The sequence below is a fragment of the Pongo pygmaeus genome, chromosome 19 (genome assembly GCF_028885625.2).
Source record: "Pongo pygmaeus isolate AG05252 chromosome 19, NHGRI_mPonPyg2-v2.0_pri, whole genome shotgun sequence".
Taxonomy (NCBI): domain Eukaryota; kingdom Metazoa; phylum Chordata; class Mammalia; order Primates; family Hominidae; genus Pongo; species Pongo pygmaeus.
This window is the reverse complement of record NC_072392.2, coordinates 73,636,925-73,654,487: the sequence shown is the minus strand read 5'-3', so window position 1 is coordinate 73,654,487 and position 17,563 is coordinate 73,636,925. Positions and strand designations below refer to the sequence as shown.

The 17,563-nt window shown below is 50.4% G+C and overlaps 1 protein-coding gene across 1 annotated transcript; it reads left to right on the top strand.

Moving 5' to 3' along the window:
* Window positions 1-5,310: 5,310 nt before the first annotated feature.
* CCR7 (C-C motif chemokine receptor 7) lies at window positions 5,311-17,034 on the top strand. The gene is made up of 3 exons (XM_054456386.2): window positions 5,311-5,396; window positions 11,864-11,913; window positions 14,979-17,034. Exons 1-3 carry the CDS (start codon window positions 5,387-5,389, stop codon window positions 16,053-16,055), a joined length of 1,137 nt encoding a protein of 378 aa, XP_054312361.1. The 5' UTR covers window positions 5,311-5,386; the 3' UTR covers window positions 16,056-17,034.
* Window positions 17,035-17,563: the final 529 nt, after the last annotated feature.

Genomic DNA, 17,563 nt, shown 5'->3' with positions numbered 1-17,563 from the left:
AGGAGCTCTTGTAAGGCAGGTCTGGTGGTAGTGAATTCCCTCAACATTTGCTTGTCCTGAAAGGATCTTATTTCTCCTTCGCTTATGAAGCTTAGTTTGGCTGGATATGAAATTCTGTGTTGGAATTTCTTTCCTTTAAGAATGTTGAACATTGGCCCCCAATCTCTTCTGGCTTATAAGGTTTCCACTGAGAGGTCTGCAGTTAGTCTGATGGGCTTCCCTTTGTAGGTGACCTAGCCTTTCTCTCTGGCTGCCCTTAACATTTTTTCTTTAATTTCTACCTTGGAGAATCTGATGATCATGTGTCCTGGGAATGATCTTCTCATGGAGTATCTCACTGGGGTTCTCTGCATTTCCTGAATTTGAATGTTGGCCTGTCTAGCTAGGTTGGGGAAGTTCTCCTGGAAAATATCCTGAAATATGTTTTCCAAATTGTTTCCATTCTCCCCATCTCTTTCAGGTACCCCAATCAGTCATAGATTCCGTCTCTTTACATAATCCCATATTTCTTGGAGGTTTTGTTCATTCCTTATCATTCTTTTTCTCTATTCTTGTCTGCCTGTATTATTTCAGAAAGACAGTCTTCAAGCTCTGAGATTCTTTCAGAGGAAGAATCTTTCAGGGGAAGACCAAGCAGAGCTTGGCCTATTCTTCTATGAATACTTCTGATTGCATTGTGAAGTTCTTGTAGTGTGTTTTTCAGCCCGATCAGGTCAGTTACATTCTTCTCTATAATATCTATTTTGGCTGTCAGCTCCTGCATTGTTTTATCATGATTTTTAGCTTCCTTGCATTGGGTTATAACTTGCCTCTTTAGCTCAGCAACGTTCATTTTTATCCACATTCTGAAGTCTACTTCTTTCATTGCAGTGATCTTACCCTTACCCCAGTTCCAAACCCATGCTGGAGAGATGCTGCAGTCATTTGGAAGGAAGAAGGCACTCTGGCTTTTTGAGCTTTTAGTGTTTTTATGCTGATTATTTCTCATCTTTGTGGGCTTATCTACCTTCGATTTTTGAGGTTGCTGACCTTTGGATGGGGTTTTGGGGTTTCTTTTGTTTTTCTTTTAACAATCTGGCCACTTTTCCATAAAGCTGCTGTGGCTTGCTGCGGGTCCCCTCCAGACTCTAGTCACCTTGGATTTTCCAGTACCTGGAGGTATCACCAGTGAAGGCTATGAAACAGCAAAAATGGCAACCTGCCCCTTCCCCTGGGAGCTCCATCCCAGGGAGGTATGAACCTGTGGCTGGTCTAAACACGCCTGTAGGAGATGGCTGGAGACCCCATTTGGGAGGTCTCACCCAGTCAGGAGGAACAGGATTGGGGAGCCACTGAAAGAAGCAATCTAGCCACACTTCCGAAGAGAAACTATGCTGTGCTGGGTTACCACTTGCATCCCCAGTTGGCTTGGGATCTCCAAAGCCTGGAGACTGGTGTGGCTAAGTCGCCAAAACAGCAAAGATGGCAGCCTGCCCCTCCCCGCAGGAGCTCTGTCCCAGGAAGTCTTCAAATCTCTGTCAGCCAGAGAACATCGACAGGAGTGGCTGGAGGCCACAGTGAGAAGGAATGGATCAGGGACCCTCTTAAAGAAGCAGTCTGGCCATATTTTGGTAAAGCAGCTGTGACGCGTTGGGAGATCCTTTCAGCCTCTGGTTGGTTTGGGCTCCCCAAAGCTGAAAGGCTAGAATGGCTGGGATGCCCAAACAGCAAAGGTGGCAGCCCTCTCCACCATCCAGGCACCCTGTCCCAGGGAGAGATCAGAATTTTATGGGCTGTAGAAAACGGGCAGAGGTGGCTGGAGGCCTTGTTTGGGAAGACCCACCCAGTGAGGAGGAATGGATAGGAGTCCTGCTTAAAAAAGCAGTCTGGCCACATTTTGGCAGAGCAGCTGTGCTGTGCTGGGGGATCCTTTCCACACCTGGTGGGTTTGGACTCTCCAAAGCCTACAGGCTGGAACAGCTGAGTCATCCAAACAGCAAAGGTGGTGCCCCTTACCCCCACCCCACCCACCCCCAGAACTCCACCTTGTCTCAGGTAGGTGCTACACTGTTGCCTGTGGCTGGCTGGAATTCCAAGCCAGGTGGTCTTATCTGGTGAGGTGCCATGGAAGTGAGGCCCACAGACCAATGCTGCTCAGCTCCCTGGATTCAGCCTTTTTTCTAGGGGTATGTACAGACCTCCTGCCTTGCCTGAATGGCAGTCACCTTTGCTGGGGTTCCGGAGCCTGAGTATGTAAAGCTCCTGGGTGTCTGTGCATGCCTGAGCAGCTGCTCTGCCAATACCCCAATGCAGCTCTGTGTGTAAGACCCAAAGGCCTGGTGGAGTGGGTTCACAGGGGATCTCCTGATCCAAAGGTTGCAAAGATCAGTGGGAGAAGCATCATTCCCCAGGTTTGCACATTCACTCACCGCTTCCCTGGTGGGGGGAGGGGAGGGGGTTTCCTTTGCGTCTGTGTTGCTCCTATGTAGGCCATTGCCCTGCCCTGCTTTCCTCTATCCTCTGTGGGTCCAGCTGATTCCTTAATCAGTCCCAATGCAAGTATCTGGATGTTTCAGATAAAGGTTTTGTATGTACTCACCCTTTTGTTCCTCTCTGAGACAGCCATGCCCCATACCTGCTTCTAGCTGGCCATCTTTGAAAATAAAATTAAGAAAACAATTTCATTTACAAGCACATCGAAAAGAGTAAAATACTTAAGAAAAAATTTAACAAAGAAGTGAAAGACTTGCAGCCTAAAAAGTACAAAGAAATTAAGGAAGACCTAAATAAATGAAAAAAATCCCATGTTCATGGACCAAAAGACTTTGTTAGAATGGCAATACTCCCTAAATTGATCTACAGATTCAATGCAATTCCTATCAGAATCCCAGCTGGTTTCATTGCAGAAATTGATAACCTAAAATTCATACGGAAAAGAAAGAGATGCAGATTAGTCAAACAACATTTAAAAAGACAGATAAAGTTGGAGCAGTCACACCTCCCAATTTCAAAATTTACTATAAAGCTACAGTAATCAAGACAATGTGGTACTGTCATAGGACAGACACAGAGATTGATAAAATAGAATTGATAGTCTAGAAATAAACCATTACATTTATGATCAATTGATTTCCAACAGAGGTGCTAAGATAGTTCAATGGTGGAAAGAATAGTCTTTTCAACAAATGATGCTGGTAAAACTAGATATCCATATAGAAAATGAAGTTGGATCCCTACCTCACACTATATGCAACAATTAGCTCAAAATGGATCAGATCTAAATGTTGCAGCTAAAACTATAAAAGTCTTAAAAGAACATATAAGAATAAATCTTTGTATACTTGAATTATGCAATGGTTTCTTAGATATGGCACCAAAGACACAATTGACAAAAGAAAAATAAATCAATTGAACCTCCACATTTAAAACTTTGTGCTTCTTTTGCCAGAGATTGAGATTTTAAAAAACAAAAAACCTTTGTGCTTCAAAGGACGCTATCAAGAAAGTGAAAAGATGATCCATAGTATGGGAGAAAATATTTACAGATATGTATCAGATAAGGGATTGTATCCAGAATATATAAAGAAGTCTTACAACTCAACAATAAAAAATAAATAACCCAATTTTTTAAATGGGCAAAGGATTTGAATAGAAATTTCTCAAAAAAAATGCAAATGGTCAATAAGCACATGAAAAGATGCTCAACATCAGTAGTCATTAGGAAAACGCATATCAAAACCACAAAGAGGCTGGGCATGGTGGCTCATGCCTGTAATCCCAGCACTTTGGGAGGCCGAGGCTGGCAGATCACCTTAGGTCAGGAGTTTGAGACCAGCTTGGCCAACATGGTGAAACCCCGTCTCTACTAAAAATACAAAAATTAGCCAGGCGTGGTGGCACGCACCTGTAGTCCCAGCTACTTGGGAGGCTGAGGCAGGAGAATCACTTGAACCCAGGAGGTGGAGACTGCAGTAAGCCAAGATCGTGCCACTGCACTCCAGCCTGTGCAACAGAGTAAGACTCCATCTCAAAAAAAAAAAAAAGAAAAAAGAAAAAAAACACAATGAGATACCACTTTACAGCCACTAGGATGGCTAGAATCAAAAGAATGGACAATAGTAAATTTTGTTGACAATGTGGAACCCTCACCCATTGTTGATGGGAACATAAAATGGTGTAGTCACTTTGGAAAACAGTTTGATAGTTCGTCAAAATGTTAAATATATAATTACCATATGACTCAACAATTTCACTTCTAGGTATATACCCAAGAGAAATAAAGCATATGTCCACACAAACACTTGTACATAAATATTTATAGCAGCATCATTCATAATAGCTAAAAGGGGAAACAGCCCAAACATCCAGCTGATGACAGATAAACAAAATGTGGCATATCCATACAATGGAATGTTATTCAGCCATAAAAAGGAATGGGGAATGGACCCATATCACCACATGGGTAACCTTGAAAACACTAACTGAAAGAAGCCAGATGTGAAGGTCACATATTGAATACTTCTATTTATGTGAAATGTTCAGAATAGGAAAATCTATAGAGCCAGAAAGTAGATTTGTGGTTGCCAGGGGCTTTCGACAACAGCAGGGGAGGGGAGCGGTCATTGCTAATGATTACAGGGTTTTGAGAGGGAGTGAGAAAAATGTTCTAAAATGTATTGTGGTGATGGTTGCATAACTCTGTGAACATGCAAAAACCATTGAATTCTATACTTTAAAAGGGTAAATTTTATGGGATGTGGATTATAGCTCAATAACGCTGTCATTAAGAAAGGAAAAGGAAGGGGAGGGAGAAGAGGGAAAGGGGAGGGGAGGGGAGGGGAGGGGAAGGGGGGAGAAAAAAGATACATCGTGGCATATCTCTTCCCTTTTACTTGTCATTACGTGTCAGTGCCTCCCATTGGCCTAAACTACCCAGAAGCCAGAGAGAAAGCCATTTGGGACTATATTCCATTGTGACACTGAGCAGAGCAAGGGAAGGATGGGGACACTTCTCTCACACATCTCTGACTCCCCAACATCTAACCCATGGCCTGACATGTGATATTCATGCTATAAAGATTTGTTGAATCAGTAAATGGCCCCTCATCTGGATTCTGCCAGGCAGCACAGGGGGCTTTTTGAATGTAAATGACCTCATGATTCAGGATCCTATGATCAGCGACTGTCACCCTCTGTCACCTTTCTTCTGCCCCTTTATCTCTGAAGGCACTGAAGGGGCCCGGCGTGAGTCAGGGAGAGCTGGGGGGAGGAGCAAGGGTGGGAGGGGCAGGGAAGAGGGTGGCTCCTCTGACAACTTAAAAGGGGCTCGAACCACTTCCTCCCCAGACAGGGGTAGCGCGAGGCCGGGCACAGCCTTCCTGTGTGGTTTTACCGCCCAGAGAGCGTCATGGACCTGGGTAAGTGAGCCTCTTCATGTGAGAAGGAACAGTACCAGGGTCTTGGACACCCAGACTGACCCTGTGGAATGGGGGTGGAGGATGCGGGTGGAGCGCATAGGGGTGCTTCCTGGAGAAATCAGTTCTGATTTGGTGGGCATTGGAAGCTACTTCCAGAGAATGCCCCCTGCTGTCCCAGGAGGGGTGCACCTGCCCTTCCAGACCTGGGGAAGGGGTCAGCCTTTGGTGCCAGTGGGGACAAGGGAGGGGCCGAGGTCATGTCTTTCTAAAACAGCAGGGACATAAGAGAGTGGCGGGGCTGGTCTTGGTGGTCTGGCAGAACCTGTTCTCATCATGAGGGTGATAGGTTAGGCCCTCTGGGACCTCTGGGGACAGGTTTCAACAGAGAAATTCTCCCTAAAGAGCTTAGGACCTTTTACCCACTCTCTGATTCCCACCTTTCTCCCCTACCAAATATTCGTATACCTGTCCACTTGGGGTCATAAGGAGATGCAAATGAAACGTGACTGGGTTGTGACAATGGTGCGGTGCATTGCAAATGCAAGCTGTGGTTGCTTTCTCTCTGCTGCACATCCCACCAGCTTTGATCTGGCTTTGCTGTTGCCTCTTGCAAGTTAAGGAATGGGCAGGCAACATGGAATGGGATGGCAAGGGGCACTCAGCTTGGAGAAATCATAGCCAGGCCTTCAGCACAGCCCCTGCCCCTGAGCAAACCTCACGCACTCTGCCGCGGCAGACAACTCTACTCTTTAGAAAGCCCTTTCTCGGCTCTAACCTCCGTCTTGACTAGAAGGGGTCAAGGGGAAGCACTGAGGGTGTTCGGAGTGGTTCATCCAGCTCCAGACACCCCCTTTATAAATCTCAGCTGTGGAGTCAGACCAGGCTGAGGCTAAGAAGACCAGGTTCCTAGATGGCTTGTCTCACCAGCAAACAATGCACCACGGCGGCCTCAAAGCCGCAAGGGGTTGGCTTTAAAAAGTGAAGGTTCCCTGGTGCTGTCCTCAAACCCCTCCTCGCCACACCACAGCCTCCTTGATTTCATCTCTTCTTTCCCCGCCTGCCCTGAACCCTGGGTCTGGACCCAGCAAACAGCTGTGAAAGGGTTAAACTGGTCACCCCACCCACTGACTGTGAACTCCTGAAAGGCAGGTTCAGGTGCTTTGAGGATGTGAGGAGAAAATGTCTGTGGAATGAATGAATACACCGTATCAAGAACTCTGTAGAGTTTAGTTTTTGAAAATCTCTTCCAAATGCCTCATTTCCCAGCCAATCTACCCTTAAATCGCACTCCCCAGCCCCCGCTCCACCGCCTCCCATCACAATCCCACAGTACAGACGTCATCCACAGAAGACCCTGCTCCAGCCTTTCATACTGGCCTCCAGGAAGGAAACCAAGCAGTGCCCAGTGGTGTGTTGCTGGGCGTTTGAAAAGCAGCTCCCCGGGGTGGAGCATTGGTAGCAGCCTCCAGGGTGGAGGGAAAGTCCTGAATTTGTAGTGCTTGCCAATTTCCATGGTGTAAATTCTCCCTCCCTGGCTGATTGATTTCAAGCCATCCACATGACTGAACAGGGGGTTGGGAAGATGTGCACAGTGTCTTACCCCAGACTAGGTTTGGGGGTGCTAGACTCCTAGGCTTTGATGCAAGGAGAGAGGGTAATCTCTGGTCCAGGAAGAAGGGATGTTCTTGCCACTTCACTCAACTTGAGAGAGCCCCAACGGTCAAACCCGAAATACTGGTAGGAGGGGAAGCCGCTGACAAGCTTTGCTCAAAACGGGCTCTGGGCCGTTGATGGGGTGGGTGGGCCTCAGAGGATCTGTCATTCTGCTCTTCATCTGCCCAGCAAGGAGCAAGAGGTGGGTGAGGAGGCAGGGTTTCTGTTACACAAAATGAAAACTCCCAAGCAGGGCTGAGCTGGCCTTTTTCATGGTTTGAATGAGCAGCTCTGAGGCACCCTCCCCACCTTCGAGCAATGAGACCGAAGATCTTTCATAATTCTCAAAAGAAAAGCAAGGAAAAGATGAACCCATGAGAGATGTGTGCCTCACAGCTCAGACATACATGGTGGCAAAGGGGGATGCTGAAGCTAATTCAGGGCCAGTTTCTTGCCTGCCAGAAACTTGGCTGGGGAGGAGAGGGACGCTGTTGGAAAAATCTCTCCTCTTTGCTTGGGACATTCAGTCAGCTCTCATTGCTTGAGGGATTCAGGGATGACCAGTCTGGTGGGGAGAGTGACACATAGGTCACCAAGCCACCGTAACAGAATGAGATACAGCATTGACCAGGGCAAGGGCAAGACAAGAAGGGAATAGTGAACCTGGGTCAGAGAGGTGTTTAAGGTGGGTTTTCAAGGGTGTGTAGGAGTTGTCAAGCCCAACAAGGAGCCGCAAGGGGCCCAGGATGTGGCAGGAATGGCAAACTCCATTGCCACCAGAGGCCGACAAGGTAAAAGAGGGAATGGGCATAAGGTGCAGGAAGTGGAGGGGAGTAGAGTGACCCAGAGGGTGCATGCCCCACCTAAAGGCATTCAAATCCATTATTTCAAAAACTCCACGCTGACAAGCAGAGTGTCCTGGGGACTAAGGCTGCAGCCGTGTAGATGGTCAGCTGAGACAACAGTAACAGAGACAAGAAAGAAGCAAGCGGAGGGGAGGGTGGAGTAGCTGGCCATGCCAAGGAGGAAGATGAGGAGGAAGGACGCAGGCACAGGAGACCCAATCCTTAAAACGTAGTACGGCATCCCTAAGGAATTTGGACTCTATCCTGAAAACAATGGGTACCCATCAAAGATTTTTATTTTTCAAGTAGGTGAATTAAAGGATGAGATTTGTATTTTGGAAGGAGTTCTGTGGCAGCAAAGAGGCAGCAAAGCCCTGTGTCAGAACAGAGGTGGGGCCGGCTCTGTTGGGGGCTGGGATGTTGGGGGATGGAAGCAGGACGCACTGGTGGCCAGTGGGGCATGGGGAGCAAAGATTCCCCTCATGCTCTGTGGAGCGTCCTAGACACAGCAGGCTCATCAGAAACGCAGCCTGATGCAGTAGCCAGAGCCCAAACCTTGCTATCCTGTTCAAATCTCAGGTCCCTCTCTTAGCAGCTGTATGGCCCCAGGCATTTGGCTTAATCTCTCTGGGCCTCTATTTTCTGGAATCTAGGATGAGGATCACCGGGGTAGCTCACGAGATGTTATGAGGGAGAGACACATACAGACCCACTGGCAGCACAGAAGGATGGTTAGGAGTGTGGTTGCTGGAGTTGGAGGGTTTCAAAGCCTGCTCCCCTGCTGGCCATTGTGTGACTCTGAGAAAGTTACTTGTTGTGTTTCAGTTTCTCGCTGGTAAATGGGGATAATAGTAGCGCCTACCTCATGGGGCTTTTGAGAGGTTGAAATGAGACCATACGTGCAGACAGTGTGGCACGCGGTGAGAGCTCAGTGAATATGAATTATCTCATTGGATACAGCAGTTGATAACATAGAAACTGCAAGATCTACCCGGCTCTCACTTATCCCTGCCTACTGTCTGAAAGTGGATTCCCCAGATCTCTAGACCTCTCACCACCTCCCTGCTTCTCCTCTGCCTCCCCTATCCAAAAAGAAAGAGAGAGAGAGAGAGAAAAGTTGTGTTGGCAGGTGAGGAAGTTCAGAGAGGAAAAAGCTTGGGGTCGCTCTTGGGGCGAGCTGATTGGGCAACTGTGATTTCCTGGGCGGTCTGGAGGACCTGGAAAAATGTGGGGATGGAAGTTCATGGTTTGGAGGTGGGGGCAGCCAGCCAATAATTATCTTTCCTGGATGGGCAGTCTCTCATGTTGGGGGCTCAGGTTGGAGTTCTAGGGAATTTTCATGATGATCATTACTGAAAACTCAAGAACTCAGAAAACACCCAACATCTAGGTCAACCACTCCCTAGCCCCAGAGATTCCCAACTTCACTGGTCTCACTGAAGCCGCTGCCCAAGACCAGTTGCTTTATGACTTTGTAACAGACAGGGATGATCTGACTCATGGCCACTGACCAGGCTCCCTTTTGCCACATGCAAGAGTTCCCCTAAGTTTCCCTGTGATGTTTCTTGAAAGCCACCTGTTTTGGACCTACAAGAACCTTGCTCATCCACCTCCTCCAAAACACCTGGAATGAGAAATCACCAGCACACATGCCAGCACTCCCCCAACTCCCCTCCCCTGACGGGAACAGCAGGAGTGGGACAGCGCCCAGGAGAAGGGGTTATCAACAGAGTTCAACAGAAACACAGTTCTTGCTCCTCAGATCTCACCCGTTGTGACTTATCAAAACTTTGAGGTTTCTCATTTCTCCCTGACAGTCAGAGCGGGCTTTCTCTAGAGTAACCGAAAGACATTTACGTGTTTAAAGAAACCTCGAGACTCGACCTCTAGATGAGTCAGTGGAGGGCGGGTGGAGCGTTGAACCGTGAAGTGTGGTTGGACGTAAACATGTGGACTTAAACTCAGGAGCTCAGGGGTAATTCAGTGAAAAAGGGGAATGAGAGGTGCGGTGGGGAGCTCTGTTGCAACAGGGTCCAATCCCAGCAGGACTACAAATGCCCGAGCGCAGGCTGGGAACGAGAGGACAGCGGCTGCCTGTCCCCAAAATAGAAAATGCAGCTAGGAAGCCCTCTTTGAGTGGACGGTGGAGGACTGGACTGCCAGGCCAAGCATCAGGGGCTTCATCCTCAGGGCCGGTTAGAGACCCTGAGGATTTAGGAGGATTGAGGTGGGGACTGGCATCAGAGCTAAGCTTTAGGAAGATGTGTCTAGCAGTAGCGTGCAGGATAATTTGCTCAAGGCGGGAGAAATACCTATTTATTTATGTAGCCCGATGCAGTCTCTTCTTCCCTGAGGAACTCCCAAGCCCAGAATCCCTGGCTTTTTTACACACTTTCCGGGGAACACATTAACCAACCGCAACCTGGGTGCCATGCAAAGAGGCTTCCAGCAGGTGGTGCTGTGGCCAAGGACACGGAAGCGCAGGGCTCTCACTTCTTCCCTAGCCTCCAGGAGAAGGTGCCTTAAACAGGTTCCCACACATTTCCTAGCCCTATTGAGCTTGGAGCTGCCAAGGGCCTGCCTTCACTTGTGGCATCGCAGTTACTGACTCTCCAGTGGGCCAGGCCCTACCTAGCTGGGACCTGAGGGTCAGGATACAGGAAGAGGGCTACTGCCTCCCTGACTTGTAGGTAAGCTAAGACATCTAGGCAAATCACTCTGTCAACCGCCCTCCCTGCTCAGCCTCAGGAAGAAATAAGTTCCTGCTGGGCCCCAGGCTCAGCCACAAAACCAGACTGAGCACATCTGGGCCTTGTGCTAAACCGGGGTCCCCATCGGCTGCTCAGACCAAAGGAAGCCTCCTGACTTCCAGAACACGTCCCTTCCCAAAGCTGACCCTGTTCCCCCTTTCACCTGCCCCGCAAGCCTAGCTTAGAAAACAAGTTAAAGGAGAGAAAGTGTGTGCAGGCACTTCAGTTAAGCAAAAAAATAAAGAAAGAAAGAAGTCGTGATATCAGGAAAGAGCGTCCTTCCCCCACACTGCCACAGGACAGCATCCCTTCTGTGTCCTCTCGGGCCATCTTGATGCCGTCTCCCTTGGAAAAAGGACAGGCATTCGTTTACTTGTCATTCATGTATTTATTCATCATTCATGTATTTATCATTCATATATTCATCAGCACGCAATTGTGGGGCACCTCCTCAATTGTGGGCCTGCACAAGATAAAAGGGAAGGGATCTCTGCCCCAAAGGCAGGCCAAGGGTGTGCGCCCAGTGGACCAACAGTCAGTGCTGAATGAATGTCATTTCAGTGAGGGGGTGTTGTGGAGCTGGTGGAGCCCTGAGGCAGTCTTCATCGCTGTGGACCAGTAAGGAACCTCATCCCTCTACCCAGCCTGTGAGGTCATCCTCCTTCCTCAGCCTACCTCCCTCAGGAGACACTCAGGCTTGGCTTCATGCACATGTGGCTGCCCACTCACCTGGATGCCAGGAAAATGCTCCTGGGCCAGTGGCTACCAGCACCAAAGCAGGGCTGGAAACATGTGCACCTACCCCATGACCTCATAGCCTTGCTGCCTCATCCCACATCAGGTGGAGTGGGAGGGAGCACTCAGACCCACCAACCAAGCTCAGTCTAGAGGGGTGGTCTGGGCTAGAGAAGACTTCCCAGCTCCAAGAAGCAGCCCAGATGGGCCAAGACAGGGGGTGGGAGGGGCTGCCCTGCATTCTGATGCTGCTTCTTTCCAGGACCTGGGAGTGGAGGAGGACGAGAAGGAGGTGAGGACAGTGATGCCGGGCAGCGGGCCAGGTGTTCAAAGGCACAATCTGGTTCTGATGTTCTCTTTCAGCAAACACAGTGCCTGGAGCTTGGGAGGAAAGTTCCCAACAGCGTCTCCCCCTCCACTGCTTTCTTTAATAACAAAGAATTGTCCCTGCCAAGCAATAACTTTCTCTCCTTGTCTCCTACAGGGAAACCAATGAAAAGCGTGCTGGTGGTGGCTCTCCTTGTCATTTTCCAGGTGAGGTTCTCTGCCAAGGAAAGCTCTGTTCCCTTCTCCACACGGCCTCCCAAGTCAGGGGTTTAGTGGAGGAGCTGGGCATTTGCTAGAAGATACAAGACCCAGACATAAGCCCGCCTGCCTTTCATTAAGCTAATGGCTGCCCCCTCACCATCTGCTGAGTGACCCTGGAGAGCCACAGATGTTCTCTGGACTTCCTTTACTCCATTTAGGTTAAAACATGGGGGAAAATAACTTACCACCTTCCCTATCCCACCTCCAATCTCCCTGCCCAGGAGACAGAAACATGGACTCTGAGTTCTTAGAGAGAGAAGAGCTGCAAAAACCAAAAAAGGCTACTGGGTTTTGTGCATGTGTGCTGAGAAAATCACCCTGGATCTGGCGATCTTGTTACTATCCTATCACCCCAAAGTTGTCTCTTTCCAACCTTCACCCAAAGGCTCCCCTCGCAGCCCCCATTTTCTCTGGTGAAATAGAGACCCATCCGGCCTCCCTGGCAGGGGAGGAAAGAGAGGATGGAGCCCTAGGGATGGGGAGAGGGGTGGATGAGCACATACTTTATAGCGGGCCTGAACTCGGCAGGAACAAAGACCCTCACTTTACAAAGTTCTGTTTCTCCATCCAGAAACAGACAGAAAGTGTGCCTCACCAAGTGCCAAAGTTAGAAGAAACTGTAACTCGCAGAGTCAACTTTCTCCCGTTTGTTAGAGGTGGGAGCTCAGAGTGGGGGTAGGGGAGTCCAGCTGAGGCCAGAGCTAGAGAGGCAGTGCTTCAGAATTCAGATCATCCCCAGCTCTGGAGGCCAGGGGGCCGCTTTCCAGAAGCTCAGGCCAGAGGCAGGCCCCAAGCTGGGCACTGTTCCCAAAACCCCATCCCAGAGGCCCCCTGGAGCCTGGGCTGCAGCCCACAGCCTGGCCCCCTTCCCCATCACCACTCCCTCCTCTCTCTCCCCTGTCTCCAGGACTCTGGGGGGCTGTACTGCTGGCAGTGGAGTCTAGAAGGTTGGGAAGGGGAGGAGGACAGCTGAGGCTCATTCTTCCCTTTCACTTGGGGAGAGGGTGCTCAGACAGGGCAGGATGTGGTGGGGCTGTGGGCTGCAGAGGCAGTGAGGCTGGGGGAGGGAGAATTATAAAACAGGAACAAGGTTCAAGGGGAGAAGGGAAGGCAGGACTGGATGATGCAGAGTGTACTTCATAGAGGCTGTGAGTACCGCCCTCCAGGAAGGCTGAGACCCCCTCATGTCCAGGGACCCCGGGTCTAAGGCCTTGGGCCGTAACCATGGCTGGGCCAAAGGCAGCAGCCTCCTTCAGGGCTCCCAGGCTGCAGCCATGCCCAGGAGAGGGAAGAGGGGTTGCCACTGACTTTTCGTCTCAGGCTAGCAATGGCCAAAGAAAAGGCTCCTGGACATCATTTTGTCCTCACCCTGTTCCCAAGCAGGACAGTGATGAATCCAGAACTTGGGTGTGAAAAAGAGATAGAGACCAGATACAGTGAATCCCTCCAGCACAAATGGGTAGAAACCCGTTGTCGCTGAGCTGCTGAATCTGGTTCCTGGAGATAGAACCATGAGCCTCATGAGGCAGGTCCTCCAGCCCAGCTCCCTACCCTGCACAAACCCATCCATCGCTGTGCGCAGAGGCACGGGCAGGCATGGGCCCCCTCCTTCATTGATAAAATCACAGCAGGCTGCTGAACCTTCACCCGGCCCTGCAGACAGGCTAAAAAAAGCTCCAGCAGCTGAGTCCTGCTGATTGGGATCTGCCGGAAGAGATGCGAGGAAGAGAGAGGCAGAGAGGTGGGGGGAGAGGGCGGGAGCGCAGAGGGAGAGTGGGAGATGAGAGCTGCGCTTCCTTCCAGGGACACAGCTGCTGAGGAGGCCTCGCCCCCATCCCATGGCCCATCATCCATTCACGGAGTTTATGGCACTTGGGCTCACGTTGCCTGAGCTCCTGCTGGGTGCTAAGAGGGGACCCAGGATCTGAAGTCTCTCCAGGTCACCCACCACTCATGATCACAGCAGTTTGCCCCAAACCCAAGGCTTCATGACCTCAAAATGGGAGCATTTTCCTTCCTCTCTTCTTACTCCAGGCCCTCCTCAACCTTGACCCCCAGGTGAATTTTCCCCCTAAAGCTGAGGTCTTTTGTAAGCCCCCTGGAAAACTCCACCAAGTTCTAAAGGAGGGTCAAGAAGAAAGACACGTTCCCTCTCTCATGGAGCTTCCAGAGGGCAAAATTAAAGCTCCATGGAGAGGAAATGGTGCTGGATCCTGGGCTAGGTACCTCACAGCAACCATGGGAAGCAAATAGGATTCATTTCTATTTCACAGAAGAGAAAACTGAGGCTCTGAGAGAGAGAGAGAGAGTTTAACCAGTTCAAGGCTCATCTGGCCCCAGAGCCCAGCCGATTTCCAGTCCCCTGTCAGCACATGTAGAGTCTCTCAGACTTGGCAAAATCAGCCACTTGCTACTTATTAGGAGAACTGTAGAATCTCAGGCCCCACCTCAGCCTACCGATTCAGGATAGACATTTTCACAGGATTAATCAGGTGATGCATATTGGAGTTAAAATTTGAGAAGCACTGATTTCAAACCAAAGAATCACCTGGAGACTTTAGGAAAGCACAGATTCCTAGACCCATCACCTGAGATTCTGGTTCAGAAGTCTCAGGTGGGGCCTGAGAATTTGCATTCCTAACAAGTTTCCAGGTGATGCTATGATACTGATGATGCGGACCTCATGATGAAACCACTATTCCTCCCGCCTGGGCAACATGGCAAAATCCCATCTCTACTAAAAATACAAAAATTCGCTGGGTGTGGTGGCATAAAGCTGTGGTCCCAGCTACTCAGGAGGCTGAAGTGGGAGGATCACCTGAGCCTGGAGAGGCCGAGGCTGCAGGGAGCCATGATTGCACCACTGCACTCCAGCCTGAGCAACAGAGTGAGACCATGTCTCAAGAAAAAAAAAAAAGAAAGAAAGAAACCACTGCTCTAGGCTAAATCCCAGCCAGAGTTGGAGCCACCCAGCTAAACTGGCCTGTTTTCCCTCATTTCCTTCCCCGAAGGTATGCCTGTGTCAAGATGAGGTCACGGACGATTACATCGGAGACAACACCACAGTGGACTACACTTTGTTCGAGTCTTTGTGTTCCAAGAAGGACGTGCGGAACTTTAAAGCCTGGTTCCTCCCTATCATGTACTCCATCATTTGTTTCGTGGGCCTACTGGGCAACGGGCTGGTCGTGTTGACCTATATCTATTTCAAGAGGCTCAAGACCATGACCGATACCTACCTGCTCAACCTGGCGGTGGCAGACATCCTCTTCCTCCTGACCCTTCCCTTCTGGGCCTACAGCGCGGCCAAGTCCTGGGTCTTCGGTGTCCACTTTTGCAAGCTCATCTTTGCCATCTACAAGATGAGCTTCTTCAGCGGCATGCTCCTACTTCTTTGCATCAGCATTGACCGCTACGTGGCCATCGTCCAGGCCGTCTCAGCTCACCGCCACCGTGCCCGCGTCCTCCTCATCAGCAAGCTGTCCTGTGTGGGCATCTGGATACTAGCCACGGTGCTCTCCATCCCAGAGCTCCTGTACAGTGACCTCCAGAGGAGCAGCAGTGAGCAAGCGATGCGATGCTCTCTCATCACAGAGCATGTGGAGGCCTTTATCACCATCCAGGTGGCCCAGATGGTGATCGGCTTTCTGGTCCCCCTGCTAGCCATGAGCTTCTGTTACCTTGTCATCATCCGCACCCTGCTCCAGGCACGCAACTTTGAGCGCAACAAGGCCATCAAGGTGATCATCGCTGTGGTCGTGGTCTTCATAGTCTTCCAGCTGCCCTACAATGGAGTGGTCCTGGCCCAGACAGTGGCCAACTTCAACATCACCAGTAGCACCTGTGAGCTCAGTAAGCAGCTCAACATCGCCTACGACGTCACCTACAGCCTGGCCTGCGTCCGCTGCTGTGTCAACCCTTTCTTGTATGCCTTCATCGGCGTCAAGTTCCGCAACGATCTCTTCAAGCTCTTCAAGGACCTGGGCTGCCTCAGCCAGGAGCAGCTCCGGCAATGGTCTTCCTGTCGGCACATCCGGCGCTCCTCCATGAGTGTGGAGGCCGAGACCACCACCACCTTCTCCCCATAGGTGACTCTTCTGCCTGGACTAGAGGGACCTCTCCCAGGGTCCCTGGGGTGGGGACAGGGAGCAGATGCAATGACTCAGGACATGCCCCCGCCAAAAGCTGCTCAAGGAAAAGCAGCTCTCCCCTCAGAGTGCAAGCCCCTGCTCCAGAAGATAGCTTCACCCCAATCCCAGCTACCTCAACCAACGCCAAAAAAAGACAGGGCTGATAAGCTAACACCAGACAGACAACACTGGGAAACAGAGGCTATTGTCCCCTAAACCCAAAACTGAAAGTGAAAGTCCAGAAACTGTTCCCACCTGCTGGAGTGAAGGGGCCGAGGAGGGTGAGTGCAAGGGGCGTGGGAGTGGCCTGATAAGTCCTCTGAATGAACCTTCCTCTGTCGTCCCACAGACTCAAATGCTCAGACCAGCTCTTCCGAAAACCAGGCCTTGTCTCCAAGACCAGAGATAGTGGGGAGACTTCTTGGCTTGGTGAGGAAAAACGGACATCAGCTGGTCAAACGAACTCTCTGAACCCCTCCCTCCATCGTTTTCTCCACTGTCCTCCAAGCCAGCAGGAACAGCAGCTGCCACACCACCCTAAAAGCACACTCATCCCCTCACTTGCCGCATCGCCCTCCCAGGCGCTCAACAGGGGAGAGTGTGGTGTTTCCTGCAGGCCAGGCCGGCTGCCTCCGCCTGATCAAAGCCACACTCTGGGCTCCAGAGTGGGGATGACATGCACTCAGCTCTTGGCTCCACTGGGATGGAAGGAGAGGACAAGGGAAATGTCAGGGGCGGGGAGGGTGACAGTGGCCGCCCAAGGCCCACGAGCTTATTCTTTGTTCTTTGTCACAGGGACTGAAAACCTCTCCTCGTGTTCTGCTTTCGATTTGTTAAGAGAGCAACATTTTACCCACACAGAAATAAAGTTTTCCCTTGAGGAAACAGAAGCTTTAAAAGAAAAAGAAAAAAAAAAAAGTCTTTGGTAAATGGCAAACGAGCGTGTCTTTGTTTTGCAATCCCCCACACCCCACCTGACCGTCCCCTCTCCCCTCCTCCCTGCCCTCCCCCAGGCCTCGTTTCTTAGAGATGCTCAGAACCACAAAGTTGCTCAGGAATGCTCTGAGCCCGTCCGGTGACACAGGACCAAGAGGCTGAAAGGTAGAAGGAAGATGAGGACAGGAGGTCCGTCTTGCAAATACCCTTCCAGAGTTCATGGGATAGGCCCCAAGCCTGCACACTCAGCACTGAACCAGACATGCTGATCCTACTGCAGCTTTGGGAAGACCAAGTTTTCAGGGTGACTCGATACCTGGGGACTCTGCATTTAGCAGCTCTTGCACAGTGGCCTGCTCACCCGTCCCAGCTCAGACCAGAACTAGAGCCCTTGACCTTTTGTCAGCCCCTTAGACTCTGAAAGCTGGGTTTTGGAGGGAGGGCCCTTCTGTGGGCTTGGAGACCACAGCATACTGGACTAGGGGTCAGGGATGAGACCCTTTGCTGGCTGCATGACAGCTGGAACCACC